The 14,781-nt window shown below is 36.0% G+C and overlaps 1 protein-coding gene across 6 annotated transcripts in view; it reads left to right on the forward strand.

Moving 5' to 3' along the window:
• TRAPPC8 (trafficking protein particle complex subunit 8) overlaps nt 1-14,781 on the forward strand; it is an 89,457-nt gene that overhangs the window by 2,329 nt on the left and 72,347 nt on the right. For 5 of the 6 annotated variants that reach the window (XM_082415981.1, XM_082415982.1, XM_082415978.1 and 2 more), the window contains exons 2-3: nt 4,566-4,760; nt 14,240-14,329. In XM_082415981.1, coding sequence (XP_082272107.1) covers nt 4,566-4,760; nt 14,240-14,329 — 285 coding nt within the window. Of the gene's footprint in view, nt 1-4,565; nt 4,761-10,876; nt 10,943-14,239; nt 14,330-14,781 lie in introns of those variants that run through there. The other variant, XM_082415979.1, reaches the window with a different exon arrangement.

Genomic DNA, 14,781 nt, shown 5'->3' on the forward strand with positions numbered 1-14,781 from the left:
TCCCCTGCATTGGCAGGCAGATTCTCAACCACTGCGCCACCAGGGAAGCCCCGCGCTACATTCTTAAAAAACAAAACAGTGCGTTTGACTTTGAGCTGTGTGCTCTTTCCTGCTTTGTTAGTAAAGAATAATAATGCTAACACCTATACCTACTTACGTAGCATTTCTTCTCTGAGTCCTCCTTGAGTCCTATGAGGTAGATACCGTTTATACCATTTTAAATTTGAGGACGTTGAGGCCCAGAGATGTTAACTTGTCCAGTCTTACAGGTGGGAAAGATTTAAAAACAGGCAATGTGATTCAAGACAAGGTGTTCTTAATCAAGTCATCTTATCTGCTGGTAATATTTAGAATCACTTATTCACACAAGGGAGCTAGTGCTGTCCAGTAGTAACATAATGTGAGTCACATGTATAACTTTAAGTTATTTAGTAGTCACATTTAAAAAGGTGAAAAGAAATGGGTGAAAGCAGTTTAAGTAATATCTTATTTAACCCAGTATTTCCAAAATGTTGCCATTTCAACATGTAATAAATATTAAAAAATCTTAATGAGATATTTTGCATTTTTTTTTATTGCTAAGTCTTTGAAACTTGGTGTGCATTTTACACTTATATTACATCTCAGTTTGGACTAGGTATGTTTCAAGTGCTCAGTAGACACATGTGGCTGGTGCCTCCTGTATTGGACAGTGCAGTGAATAGAGGCTGAAATCAGTACGCTGTTTTCCTTGTGTAGAATGCAAAAGATTTAGGGAAGGAGTATAATGAGTTGACTTTAATAGGTAGACAGTTGGTGGAAAAGAAGAGGGTGGGCATTCCCTGTCGAGGACAGGGATGAGGTTAGAATGGTATGGGCAAAGGTATAAATTATGATTGAGTGGTTGGGGAACAGTGGGAAAAGTCCCTATTGAGTACAGGATAGTTAAGGGAAAAAATGCCTAGATAAGGAAGGATCTTGAATTCTAGGAAAGGAATTTTTTCATTTCATATCTAATGGTAAATATGTGGCACTCACAGATTTAAGCAAGGGTATGGAGTTTTGGGGGAGTTGGTGTGGTTTATAAGCAATTGAGTTTTTTTTTTTTTTTTGATACAGTAAAGTTTTGTGTGCTACGTAAAAAGATATCATTTTATTTTTCAAAATATGTTCTGTAGTACACCAGTTGTATGTTTCCTGGGAAAATTTTGTGGTCAAATAAGTTTGCTTAATATAGCACGTGTTTGGGAGAATTAGTGTCATTCAGCATATGGAGAGTTCTGGGAACACCTGCTGTAAAGAGACCTTTTAAAAACTTAATCCAGTATTTCCCAAATTTATTTGAACATGGAGTTGATTTTTCAGACAACTATCTTGAGCAACCAGTAATCTATGGGCAGCACATACTGGGGAATGTTGCTTCATAGTACAGTATTCAAGAAACTATATTTATATGGTAGTCTATAAACGTAAGGTAATGGTAGAGCTGAATTTCACCCTGAAATTGAGATGTTATATGATACATAACATCACCTTTTTTGACATTATAATCTTAATGAAGCCTTAATATAATTATTTAATTCTGAACCTTTGGATTTTTTGTGTGTGATTTAAGAGCATTTCTCAGTCATTCTTAGCTTTTGCCTTTCTCTTTATTAAGTTGGTTTTGTGCTACTCCAGTGTATTACTTATGTATTGTTGTGTAACAAATTACCCCAAAACTTGGCACCTTAAAACAAAAGCATTTATTATCTCTCAGTTTCTCAGGAATCTGGGAGTGGCTTAGCTGGACAGTTCTCTCTTGAGGTTACAGTGGAGCTGTTAGCAGGGGCTGTGGTCATCTAGGGCTGGAGGATCCGCTTCCAAGCTCACTCATATGGTTGTTGGCAAGTCTCACTTCCTCGCTGGATGTTGGCCTGAGACCTCAGTTCTCTGCCATAGGTTCCCTGAGTGTCCCCATGACATAGCAGTTAGCTTATCCTGGAGGGAGTGATCAGAACCCAAGATGGAAGCTGAACCCTTTTTTTAAAAATATAAAAAAATTAATTAATTAATTTATTTTTGGCTGCGTTGGGTCTTCGTTGCTGCACGTGGGCTTTCTTTAGTTGGGTCAAGCAGGGGCTACTCTTTGCGGTGCATGGGCTTCTCATTGCGGTGGCTTCTCGTGGAGCACGGGCTCTAGGCGCGTGGGCTTCAGTAGTTGTGGCACGCGGGCTCAGTAGTTGTGGTACATGGGCTCAGTAGTTGTGGTGCGTGGGCTCTAGAGCACAGGCTCTGTAGTTGTGGCGCACGGGCTTAGTTTCTCCGCGGCATGTGGGATCCTCCCGGACCAGGGCTCAAACCCGTGTCCCCTGCACTGGCAGGCGGATTCTTAACCACTGCCACCAGGGGAGCCCTGAACTCTTATAACCTTATCTCAGAAGTAGTATACCACTGTTTTTGCTGTGTTCCATTGGTCACACATACCAGTCCTGGGATGTGGGAGGGGACTCCACTAGAGTATATACCAGGAAATACCGGGATCATTGGGTGCCATTTCAGAGTCTGGCTGCCACACGTAATAACTCATTTCTGGATTATTAGTAAGATTACCCAATAACTAATAACGTAATAACTGACTAACCCGTTCTGAATATAGGGCGCAACTAGAGTAGCCTTTCTGTGTTAACACTTACGGATACTAGAGTCAATTAAAAATTTTGAAAGAGGTTTAATACACACATGGCTACTTACGTTATTTGACAATTATGGATCAACCCTTCAAGGAAACTACTTGTACAGTACGTTCTAAAAATGTCAGAAATGTACCATAGTATTTTTGTGTTTTTTGGTCTCTCTGTTTCATAGTTAGACCAGCTGAGAAGTTTCATTAGGGAGAGAGGCCTGCATGTATTTATTTAAATAATTTAGAAGACAAACAATTACAGACGAATGCAGAAAATACAAGAAACATCCAGGTCCTCATTACCTAGAGCCAACGAATCTTGTCATATTTGCTTTGTATCTTCCTTTCCTTTAAAAAGAAACATTACAGAGTTGAATTCACCTTTTTACCCTTCCTCAGTCCCATTTCTTTCTTTCTTTCATCATAGGTAATCATTATAATGGAATTTGCGTGTATACTTTCTGTTCATATATTTAGTTTTGCAATACAAGTACACATATTCATGCCACATGTAGTATTTTAAAAAGATTTTTGTCTGATGTTTTTAAATTAAAGATTTAGAAGTCAACAGAACACACAGAACACTTTAGGAAGACAGTTTTTAACAGATGTAACTTTATTTAAAATGTAGGCGGACTTGAGCTTAAAAGTTCGGTATAAAGCATTTTCCATTGGGGAAAATAATGTCAGTTTTTAATGGGTAGGTACCCAAAGTCAGTTTTCCAAAAAGTGCCTCGTATTTGTATATGATCCATGATGTACTTGAAATAGAGTATGTTGTACATGCTGCCTCCATCTTAACTATACAGTCATGTGTCAGGCTTGTGCTGAGTGCTTTACACTTACTATGTTTTCTAAGAATATCTCACCTAAATCCTTCAAATAACCTTGTGAAGTATGTTACTTTCTTTATATGTTATAGATGAAGAAGTTGAGCATGGGAAAGTTTAAAAGTTGTTTAGGGTAACCCAGTTAATAAGTGGTGGGTTGGAATTTCAAATAAAGTCTGACTCCAAAAGTTGGGTCCTTAATCAGTACAGTGGACTGCTTCTAATAGTACCATGGCAACTAATCATCTTGTCTGATTATATTTATGAGAAAAAATACGCTCACATTTCCTTCTGTGCACCGTGGACACTGTCTTGCTACAGTCGCCTGAGAATCTGTTCCTTGGCCTTGAAGCCCTGAACCACTGGTTATAAATCCCATAGACTGAGCCAAGGCCGGGAGGAGGCAGGAGGTATTGGGTTAGGAGAAGGGATCTGGGCATTGTTTGTTTTTTTTTTTCTTTCTTTGTTTCTTTTTCGTAGACTTTATTTTTTAGAGCAGTTTTAGGTTCACAGCAAGACTGAACAGAAAATACAGAGAGTTCTCATATACCTCCCATTCCAACACACACACAGCCTCCCCACACTGTCAACGTCCCGCAGCAGAGCGGCATTGATTTTTATGATAGTAGAATAGGGGCTGAGAATGCAGGCATCGCTATCGGAGAAGCAGAGGAAGCCTGCATGCAGCATTTAATTCCCTTTCTTCCCTTTTACTGTTTTCAGTGTTGATACCATAGACCTCACACTGCCGTGGACCAACCTTAGGGTGAGGTGAGAATTAGACATTTGGTATGGATGGTAGTTGGTCCCTGGCAACTCCAACATAAGAGGAAGGAAAGGACCTAGAGTACAGTAGTTGTGGGCAGTAGCATTGTGGGAGAGGAAGGTTACACTGTTTAGCTAGCCCTTTTGGTGTATAATGGAATGTTGTAAGTCAGTTGTATTCTCGAAGACTGTTCCACTTGGAATTTCTGGTTTCCAATTTGAGGATCCTCTATAAACCATTAACCCAGTTTATTATTGTTGTAATAGTTGGCCTGTTACGCTTTGTATAGAAATAATTTCAAGTTTTTTTCTTTTTTCTTTTTAAGTTCATATGAGAGATCCCAATAATCAGCTTCACGTAATCAAAAACTTGAAGATAGCAGTAAGCAACATTATCACCCAACCACCTCAGCCTGGAGCCATTCGGAAGCTTTTGAATGATGTTGTTTCTGGCAGTCAGCCTGCAGAAGGATTAGTAGCTAATGTGATTACGGCAGGAGATTACGACCTCAACATCAGTGGTATGTAATAAGGTTTATTATTATTTTTTAAATGATGTTTTCTTTTACTAGAAAAGGTAATTCTATAACTTGGAAATCATTCAACACTTAAGTGCTTGCTGAGTGCTAGAGCCTGGAAATACAATGTTGAAAAAAAAGTCCTTGCTTTTAAGGAGGTTACAGACAAGTAAGCAGGCAGCCATTCAAATAACTATGAATTATGTGATTTCACTTTACTATTTCATAATGAAAAATTTTTTTTGTAGTTCTAATTGTAAAGTTAATACAAGCTCCTTGAGGGCAGGAACTTTGGCTCTTTATTTTATTCCTAGTATCTAAAGTAATGCCTAGATCATAAGTATAATAAATATTTCTTGAATGAAAGAACTAACAGTAGATAAAAAACAACTATTCTTTTGTGACATTAAGTAATACTATGATTACATAAAAAGCATTAAGTTTATTATATTTTTTATCTTGCTTAGCGCTAAGTGGAGGAAATGTTTATAATATATAAATAAATATTTGATCTTAATTTGATTTGAATGGTAAATGTTTTCATAATAGGATTGGTAGGTAAAATTATGTAATACTATGTAAAGTGAGTTAGCAGTGGTTGGTGTGACTCTTTTCCACTATGAAAAAGACTTAATGGGGAGACATGGGATAGATTTTTAGAGGGGAAAGATTAAAAGTACATCATCTGGGAGTTCCCTGGCGGTCCAGTGGTTAGGGCAGTGCGCTTCCACTGCAGGGGAGCACGGGTTCGATCTAAGAGCCCACATGCTGCATAGTGCGGCCAAAAAAAGTACATCATCTAATTAGGATATTTTAGCAGCCTAATAAAATAATCTTCTTAGATCAGTATAACTTATAATCTATTACTTTAACACCTCCTAATTGCATATTTAAAGATTTTCCCAAACATACAAAGAGAAATTAAGTGGCATGTTTTAAATCCTGAAGTTAGTTGGTTGCACTTGTATAGTTAGAAATATTTGTAGATTTATTTTGTTTAAATATTTATAATTTTTCTTCTTTCTGTGTCATTTTAATTCCAGCAAGGCAAGTTAACTTGATAAGACTAAGTTTAGAAGATTATGGTTATCTTTGTAAATCAAAAGAATCCATTTTCAGGATACATATTTTAAGCAGTTCCTGGCATAACATGTTTTCAACATGAGGCAAAATTTGCAGATTTCTGGGAGAAAGCGGTGGAATTTGAACTATTTCTGTCATCAATGGAAAGTTCATGTTGAGATGTGAATGGCAATGAATCAAGGGCCAGAGTTATCCAGTAGTTAATTGGATAACTTGAATAAGTCAGTTATTCACAATCAGTTTTATTCTCTGAAAACAAGAGGAATTGGCTAGATTACTGCTTAAGGCCTTTTCTAGACCTTTAATCCTGTGATTCTATTTTATAGGGACTTTAACATTTTTATTATACATGCAACAAGTATTGATTTCCTACTGTATGCTTTGCATTGAGATATAGAGATGAATAAGATGCTATATATAACTTCATATATATAGTCATATATCTGGTCAATAATTATAATACATTCAAATTTATAGTATCTTAAAATGACAATATGTTATAATAGAGATATGGCATATCCAATATGCCAAAGTGCTGAGGGGCACAGAGAGAAGGATTAACTATCATATTTTTAAAAAATTATCTTTTTCTGTACTGAAAATATTTTCCTAACCTCCGAAGCTTATATACCTATTACTTTAAAAAAAAATTTAATTTATCAGAATGATATATACACAGAGACATAATGCTAAAAAGACTTAAGAGGAACAAGCAACAGTTGATCTGCTCTCTGCACCCCTGCCCCACCAACTCTTTGCTCTGGTATTCATTTCGTGTTTCTAAGTAATATTTTTATATGGCTACTTATGGCTTAATTAAAATTTTTATTTACTGATTTCTCATTATAATTGATGAAGATTTAGCTTAATTACTCCCCTTCCTCCATCTCCCTAATGCAGTTTTTATAATTTTTGATTAATACTCACTGTTTACAGTACTGTGACTGAGTATTCACTTCTTCACTGCTGAGCCGAATGTTGGGCTTTCAGTTCATTCTTATATAGTTCTTTTTTTTTTTTTTCAGTATTTAGTAATTGCCTTTTTAAAAGCAACTTGCCCAGAGTTCTTCGTATTTTTTACTAGTCTTTCAGACTTCTAATAGCCTCTCACTCAGTAAGATTTTCCCCTTGACAGATTAATTTATGAGATAATCCATTTATTAAGTCTCCTTCCTGAAGACTTCTCTCTTTCTACTCCAGGCATTCTCAATGGGGAATGATACCATCCCTCAATGGGGTGAAAATTTGGTACTTGGGGAGCAAAAATATTAGGTATTATAATGGTTTGTGGCTCTCCAAAGGACCACAGTCTGTAAATGGATACACAGTATATCTAAGTATCTAAGAATACTTTTAAGTATTCTTTGGGGAGAATGATCAATTAGAAAAATGTCTAAAAAGGCTCATGGGAGGAGATAATGAAATAAAAGTTTCAAAACACTCTTCTACTCAGTTGTGGTCTGGTTGCTTTCCAAGGCCTGCTCCACTGCTGTCTTTCTGGAGATTTCTTTCCCTTTTCTGTAGCCTCTCATTCATATCTTTTTCGGTGTATTTTGTTGATTTGGTGAAGGACATCTCTAGCGGCTTCCTGAGAAAAGTTGTGTGGAAGGTAAAATTTTTGAGGAATGAATGTCTGAAAAAGATATTAGTAAATTGTTGTTGGCTTCTTTTAAGTCTTTAAGTTTTTTTCTATCCTGTGCTTTTTATTTCATTTGTATTATTTTTCAGTTTGTTTTGTTCTCTTTTTCATGTTGGAAACTTTCCTTAAATGTCTGGTGAGCCTTTGGCATTATTTTCTATTTCAAATTGAGACATTATAACCCTGATTGGGCATAAAAAAGTTTGTCATCTTGTGGACTTCTTTATTGGGTGTAAGGCTGTGAATAGGCTTGAGAGTTGCCCAGTTTTTATTACTCACCGTTGTTTTTTTTTTTTGGCTGCACTGCGCAGCGTGCGGGATCCCAGTTCCGCGACCAGGGATCGAACCCGCTCCCCCTGCATTGGAAGCTCAAAGTCTTAACCACTGGACCATCAAGGAAGTCCCTTACTCACTATGAATTATTTGGGACCATTTAAGTATCTTTAGAGAAAGATTCTCAAATCCGATGTCTGGTTGCCTGTATATTAGGGATTGGCGTATTTATTTTTTATAGTCTATTAAAGCGGTTTGGTATAGATAGTTTATAGGAACAATGTGGTCATGATTTGGTTGTGAGAAATTTTATCTAATTATATTACTTACATTCTCAGGTCCCTGCCAACATCTCCACATAAGAAAAGATTCAGTGCCATTTGCCTTTAAAAGTGGGTGGAGGCATTACTATAGCTGAACTCCTTAGGCAGATTTTAAAAAAGAATTCCAAGTGGTTAGGACAAACTACAGAAGAAAACAGTTTCTTCAAGTTCTTTCCCTGCTACTAAAGGCACCTCCCTTTAGCTTTATTTTTATGTTGGTCTTGAAGACTGGGAATGTGATATGAAGGACTGAATTCATTTTAATAAAATTCTGTTATAACAGAATACTTCTCTTTGGAGATATGAGAGTGGTTTTATCCATTGTAAATAAGATTAATTCTCTGTTTGTCTAGAAATACGCTTCTAGTTTTTACGATTAATGTGAGTCATCATACTTTTCACCCATTCTATTTATGAAATACATGTTATATATTTACCTCATAAGCCTGGCTTAACAGTGCCATGTTTTCTTCACCAGATTGGTCAATTAAAGCTAGTGTTCCTTAGTACAGTAATTGGAAAGACACAATGATGGGATTGAAAGAATCTTCATTATATACAGTTATTTCCTGTGGTGGTCTGTTCCAGATTGTTTACACTGCACTCCTTGCCTATTATCTTTTATTCCATTCAGCTACTACTGTTACTAGCATTTCTGTCTAATTTTTCTGAAACGGAGATAACTTTTATCTGTCCTATCGTCTACTGTCTATTGTGTTTACTTTTTTTTTAAGGCAATTTAAAAAAATTTTTTTAAATCTTATTTGGCTGCGTTGGGTCTTAGTTGCAGCACGTGGGATCTTCGTTGCAGCATGCGGGATCTTTTGTTGTGATGTGCAGGCTCGGTAGTTGCGCTGCATGGGCTTAGTTGCCCCGTGACATGTGGGATCTTAGTTCCGCAACCAGGGATGCAACCCACATCCCCTGCATTGGAAGGAGGATTCTTATCCACTGGACCACCAGGGAAGTCCCTATTGTGTTTACTCTTTTTTTTTTTTAATATAAATTTGCTTATTTATTTATATTCGGCTGTGTTGGGTCTTCATTGCTGCGTTCGGGCTTTCTCTAGTTGCGGCGAGTGGGGGTTACTCTTCGTTGCGGTGTGTGGGCTTCTTATTGCGGTGGCTTCTCTTGTCGCGGAGCACGGGTTCTAGGTGCGCGTAGTTGTGGTGCGCCGGCTCAGTAGTTGCGGCTCGCAGGCTCTAGAGCGCAGGCTTAGTAGTTGTGGCACACGGGCTTAGTTGCTCCACGGCATGTGGGATCTTCCTGGACCAGGGCTCGAACCCGTGTCCCCTGCATTGTCGGGTGGATTTTTAACCACTGTGCCATCAGGGAAGCCTGACATATAGCATTTTAGACTAACACTGTCTAATAGAAATATGTAAGCCATTTACATTATTTTCAGTGTTCTGTAGCTACAATAAAGAATGTAAAAAGAGGGCATTCCCTGGTGGTCCAGTGGTTAGGACTCTGCGCTTTCACTGCCGAGCACCCAGGTTCAATCCCTGGTAGGCGAACTAGATCCCACAAGCTGCGCATTGTGGCCGAAAAAAAAAACCAATGTAAAAAGAAACTGGTGAAATTCATTTTAATAATATATTTAATTTAATTCCAGTTTATATATATATACACACACAAAATATTATCATTTCAAATGTAATCAATGGAAAATTTTATTCTTTTTTTTGTATTGTCTTCGAAATCTTATGTGTATTTTACACCTACAGCACACCTCAGTCAGACAAGCTACATTTCAGGTGCCCATTAGCCACGTTTGGCTAGTGGCTACCTACTTTATTGGACTCTGAGGACAATGGTGAAATTGATCATATACAGAAATCCCAGTCTGTGAGTCTTCAGATGACAATATCCAGGACAATTTTTCTCAAGCTCAAGAATTGATGAGTGAACAATGTATTTCTAAGAACAAAAAGAAAATACAGTATTTTCATCCAGCTAATCACTAATTTAGCAGGAAAGACTTTACACAGTATTTTGAGATGATAACCTAGACCATCCCATTTTGTTAAAGGACATGTGACCGTATTCTTTCATCTTTTATGATGTTTGTGTAACAAAATTTACTTGATACAGTTTGTAAGTGGACAAATGCTGAAGGCAGGTATGTGTGTGAAGGTAATCTGAAAGAATTAGATGATGTAGAAGTAAAAAATTTATTAGCTTGATCGTTCTGTTTGCTGTTTAGAAGTCTAAAGAATGAAAACGTTTTGCAGTGATGGAGCAAATAAAATGACCTTTTTCTTCTCAGTGAATATGAGCCATCACATTTTTCCAAAATATTGCACCTTGACTATGCAAGTGCAAGAAGAACCAGAAGTAAAGATAAACTAGAAGTTGTTAGAGATGTGTTTGAATCTGGAATTGGTATTTACATGATGGATGTGTTCTAGGTTTGTGTATGATAGTTGATGAACAGTTAGTTGCATGCAAAAAACGTTGCCTAACTGAGGCATGTATCTTTAAAATGGGGAATATATGGAATACAATTTGAGTTTGCTTTACTAAAATTTATTAAAAAGTTTGTTATGGTTTTACTCTCAATTCTGTAAATAATTTGTAAAATGAATTAAAAATACAATAAAATATCAAGGGTCAGTTAGATCCAGATAGTAAATGCAGTGACTATTTTTCCTGATATACTGAGGGTTGAAGGGAATATAGTTTCAAAGGACAGCCTGTTTTAAAAAGTCTTCTCCTGTGGTGTGTGAGAAATTTAATAATTGGGCATAAGTAATCATGACTCTCATCTCTTTAGAATACTTTGATTTTTGCTGATTTTTCTGAAAACACTTGATTAGAAATATTCTCTTCAAGGATAGTTCTCAAGGTTGTTGTTAAAATACAAGGTTAGTATTTCTTAGCTCTTCATATTATCTAAGATTATTTGATTTGCAAAATGCTCATAAATTTTATGAGTTCTGGTTTTAGTTTGTTGGAGCTTTTGTAGTCTAAGATACTCTGAATTAAACCATATATTCTGATAATCACCGTGTTGTCAAGTATTTTTGACCTTGAGACTGTATTTTAAAGAATTAAGTAATTATACAGCATCTAATTATCTGATTTCTTTTCCTTACTTGAATATTTTCGTTCTGAAATATACTAAGTTTTGGTACTACTGTTTATCTAAAGTTATAATCTTAAGTGACAACATTATGTGGAATTTGTAATATTTCTTAGTGCTTTTTTGTTTAGTCTGAATGGTGGTTTTCTGGTACTTTCAACTTTTGTGAATGATTACAAAGGGAAAATATGTGATTTACAGGTGACATTTATGTTTAGGGTAGTCAGTCTTTTTCACTGGCAGATTTGGGATTTCTAATGATAGTATTTGATTTCAGTAGCAGGAGGACCAGAGTTGCTCTAGGTCTAGCTCACTGCTGGCAGCCCTTGTTAGATATTGGAACACTAGTAACTCTGTGTCCGAAGCTACTGGCACTAAGAAGGGAACAAAGAAGAAACGGGGAGAGAGAGAGGGCTGCATTTTGTGAGTGTGAGTGGAGGATATAGAGCATTATGTTGTTTTTCAGCTCTTAGCTGCCTTCCTTATCCTTCTTACCAAGGGAAAAGTACATTCTGCACAGAGAAACTTGAACTGGTAGGATAACATGGTTGCTGTTTCAGTTCCAGCCAGAGAACATGTAGAGATGGAAAGGGGTATGAGCAAGATACCAACTTCATCCCAAAATAAGTCAGAGAATTTCTAAGGGAAGAGAATTGTCACTAAATGTTAGTCTTCTGTTAATATTAAAAAAAAAAAAAATTAAACTATTATTTTTTACTACTTTCTTCAAAAACGTCACTAGAAAAAGCAAAAAAGGATGCCCTAGACTTACTGACATGTAAGAAAAATAAAGGGGGACTTCTAGCCCTTCAAGGAAACATGTGGCTGAGGGAAAAACTTACCTCATGAACCTGAATGTGACCTACCTGAAGGATAAAACCCACTTCTGCCATATACATTTAGAAGATTTTCCTTTGCTCCTTATATTCTTTGTTGAGTACCCAGTGTTTTCTTGCACCAGTATTTAGAAAGTATTATTTCAGTTTAAGAACTCCTACATGTGTGTACTTGCTTTTTTTCTTTTTAATTTTAGTTATGTAGACATTTATATTGTTCCAAAGTCAAAACTGTGAAACAAGGTACATTCACAGAGGTCTAGCTTCTGTTCAGGCCCTTCCCTTTTCTCATCTGTTCTCTTTTCTTTCTCTTACACATGATGGCATTTGTTGGTGGCATTTATCCTTCTGTTATTTCTCTTTGACAATATAAGCTAATACATGTGTGGCTTTCTGTATCTTCTTCCCTTTCACAAAAATGTATACTTTTCTGCTGTTCCCTTTTTTCACTTAATGTATCCTGGGAGCATTTCATAGTAATATATAGAGATTTTCCCTTTTCTCTTAAAGCTGCATAGTGCCTCCATTTAATGTCCCCCTCGATGGACATGTAGGTTTTCTAGGCTTTTGTTCCAGATAGTGTTGCAATGGATAGCTGTTTTGGAAGACCTAATTTGTTTATTCAGAACTCCGCAGCCCACCTTGAAAAAAACCCCTTTTCCTATGTCTACATTTTATATGTCTACATATGTCTTCATATGTCTACATATGTTTACAACTTACTGTTATTTGTTAATTTGTTAATAATTTGTTAATGTTGCATCATTGAAGCAACAAACAGAAAAATAATCAAAGCTGATAGTCATTTCCCCCATCTGTGGAGATTCCTTCTTCTTTAACCAAAATTTTCATTATCTAATCTTTATATTTTCTTGGCATTGGTATTAAATGAAAATTAATACTAATTTTCAAGATAGAGACTAATTTTGATTCTTTGGGGGGGAAGATATATTTACTGGTTGGTAAGAAAATTGCTTTCCTGTTTTAACAGACTAATCCTTGTCATTCATTCTCCTATTTTTGCCACTTTTCATATATATTGTACAATTTCTGGGAATGTTTTTCCTCTTTTATAGCAATGAACATGAGATTTTTGTAATAGCCCTCCTAAACAATATGTGGGTTATTCTCATAGACATTTCTTGCAATTAAAGTTTTTTTGTATATATGGCACCAGGTTGGATATGCTATTTGGTCAAAATGAATAGCTTTTTTTCTTCAACCTTCCCAGTCGTTTAATGTAGTATTATAATGTAAACAGAAAACATACTTGCTGTGTTTTCAGTGATTCTAAGAATAAGACAAAAAAGTACACAAGGTTTTATAGTCAGCATAAGTAAATAGGAATGGAGTATCCTTTTAGTAAAACTGTGATTTAGATAATCTGCTTAAACCTAATGAAATGACTAAGTTTAACTAAATTCAAATTTTTGTCATTAGTTTTAATGTAAAATGCTTAGCATGGAGCAAGAGAGATTTGAAATTTTAAGAATCACATCATATACATGTATGCAAAAAGTGAAAGCACACGTCTTTGTATTTGATTAGAAGGTAAGTATGCGTTGAAATTCCATTTGAAGAGGTTTAGTTGCTATCATACTCAAGTAATCAAATTATGAAGTAGGGTTTGTCAGCCTCGCCACTGTTGACATTTTGAACAAATAATTCTTTGCTGGGGTCGGGGGGTGCTGTCTTGTTCTCCTCATTGTAGGCTGTACTGCATCATTCCATCATTCCTGACCTATTTCCCTAGATGCCAGTAGCACCCCCTCCCTATCCCTAGTTGTGACAGCTCAGAGTATCTCCTGACATTGCCAAATGTTTCCTGGGGGTCACGATCACTCTTGGTTGAGAACCACTGTTCGGAAATAATACCATTTATGAAAAGGAGCTACTTATGACAACATGACTAGTGGCAGGGATACAAAACTTTAGTTCTAAAATCTGGTTATTCATGTAGGTAACATTGAAAGCATTAATAAGTAAGCTGTGGGATCATTGGGTAGGTTTGGGAATAGGTCAGTTTTATTTTTGCAAATATATATACTGCCATGTATGAATATATTTGTGTGTAGGCTTATACACATACATCACATGTGTATCTTAAAGCAAAAGTGAAAAATGCTTGTGTATTGCTAGAAATGATGTTTCATACCTTTAAGGAATATGGACTTGAAATTTTGTCTGTTGTAAACTGATTCTACTGAGGAATTTTTAACTGGTTTATTTATTGTTAATTTTAGCTACTACTCCATGGTTTGAGTCTTACAGAGAGACCTTTCTTCAGTCGATGCCAGCATCAGATCATGAATTTCTGAACCACTATTTAGCATGTATCCTTTGACTTTTATGTTCTCTTAAAATCAAATGTTTTGGAAGTTATTAATCTCAGAAAGAGTTATATGAAGGCAAAATTGTTGAGAGGACATAGAGATGGAGAAATTATTTTTTATTGATGATGCTACAAGTTTTATTGCTGTCTTTGTTAAATGGCATCCTAGATACAGGACTGGTGTAACTAATTTTAGATTAAAAAATAAGAATACTAAGGGCTTGCTTATTTTTCTTTATCACCCAACTTGAATATTTCATGCTTAATATGTTTTTAAGCTATTTTAGAAAGAAAAAATGTAAACTGCCAGTGTTAACTGCTTTTGCTGATTGCCTCAAAATTAATTGCTTATGCAAAAGCTCATATTTAAAAACAGTTATCCATTTTTTTAGTAATCTGTTTTATAGCTATTAACCTACTTTGACAGTTATGACTTTCATTTTCTTAATGCAG

This window comes from Balaenoptera physalus (assembly GCF_965194825.1).
Source record: "Balaenoptera physalus genome assembly, chromosome: 12".
NCBI lineage: Eukaryota > Metazoa > Chordata > Mammalia > Artiodactyla > Balaenopteridae > Balaenoptera > Balaenoptera physalus.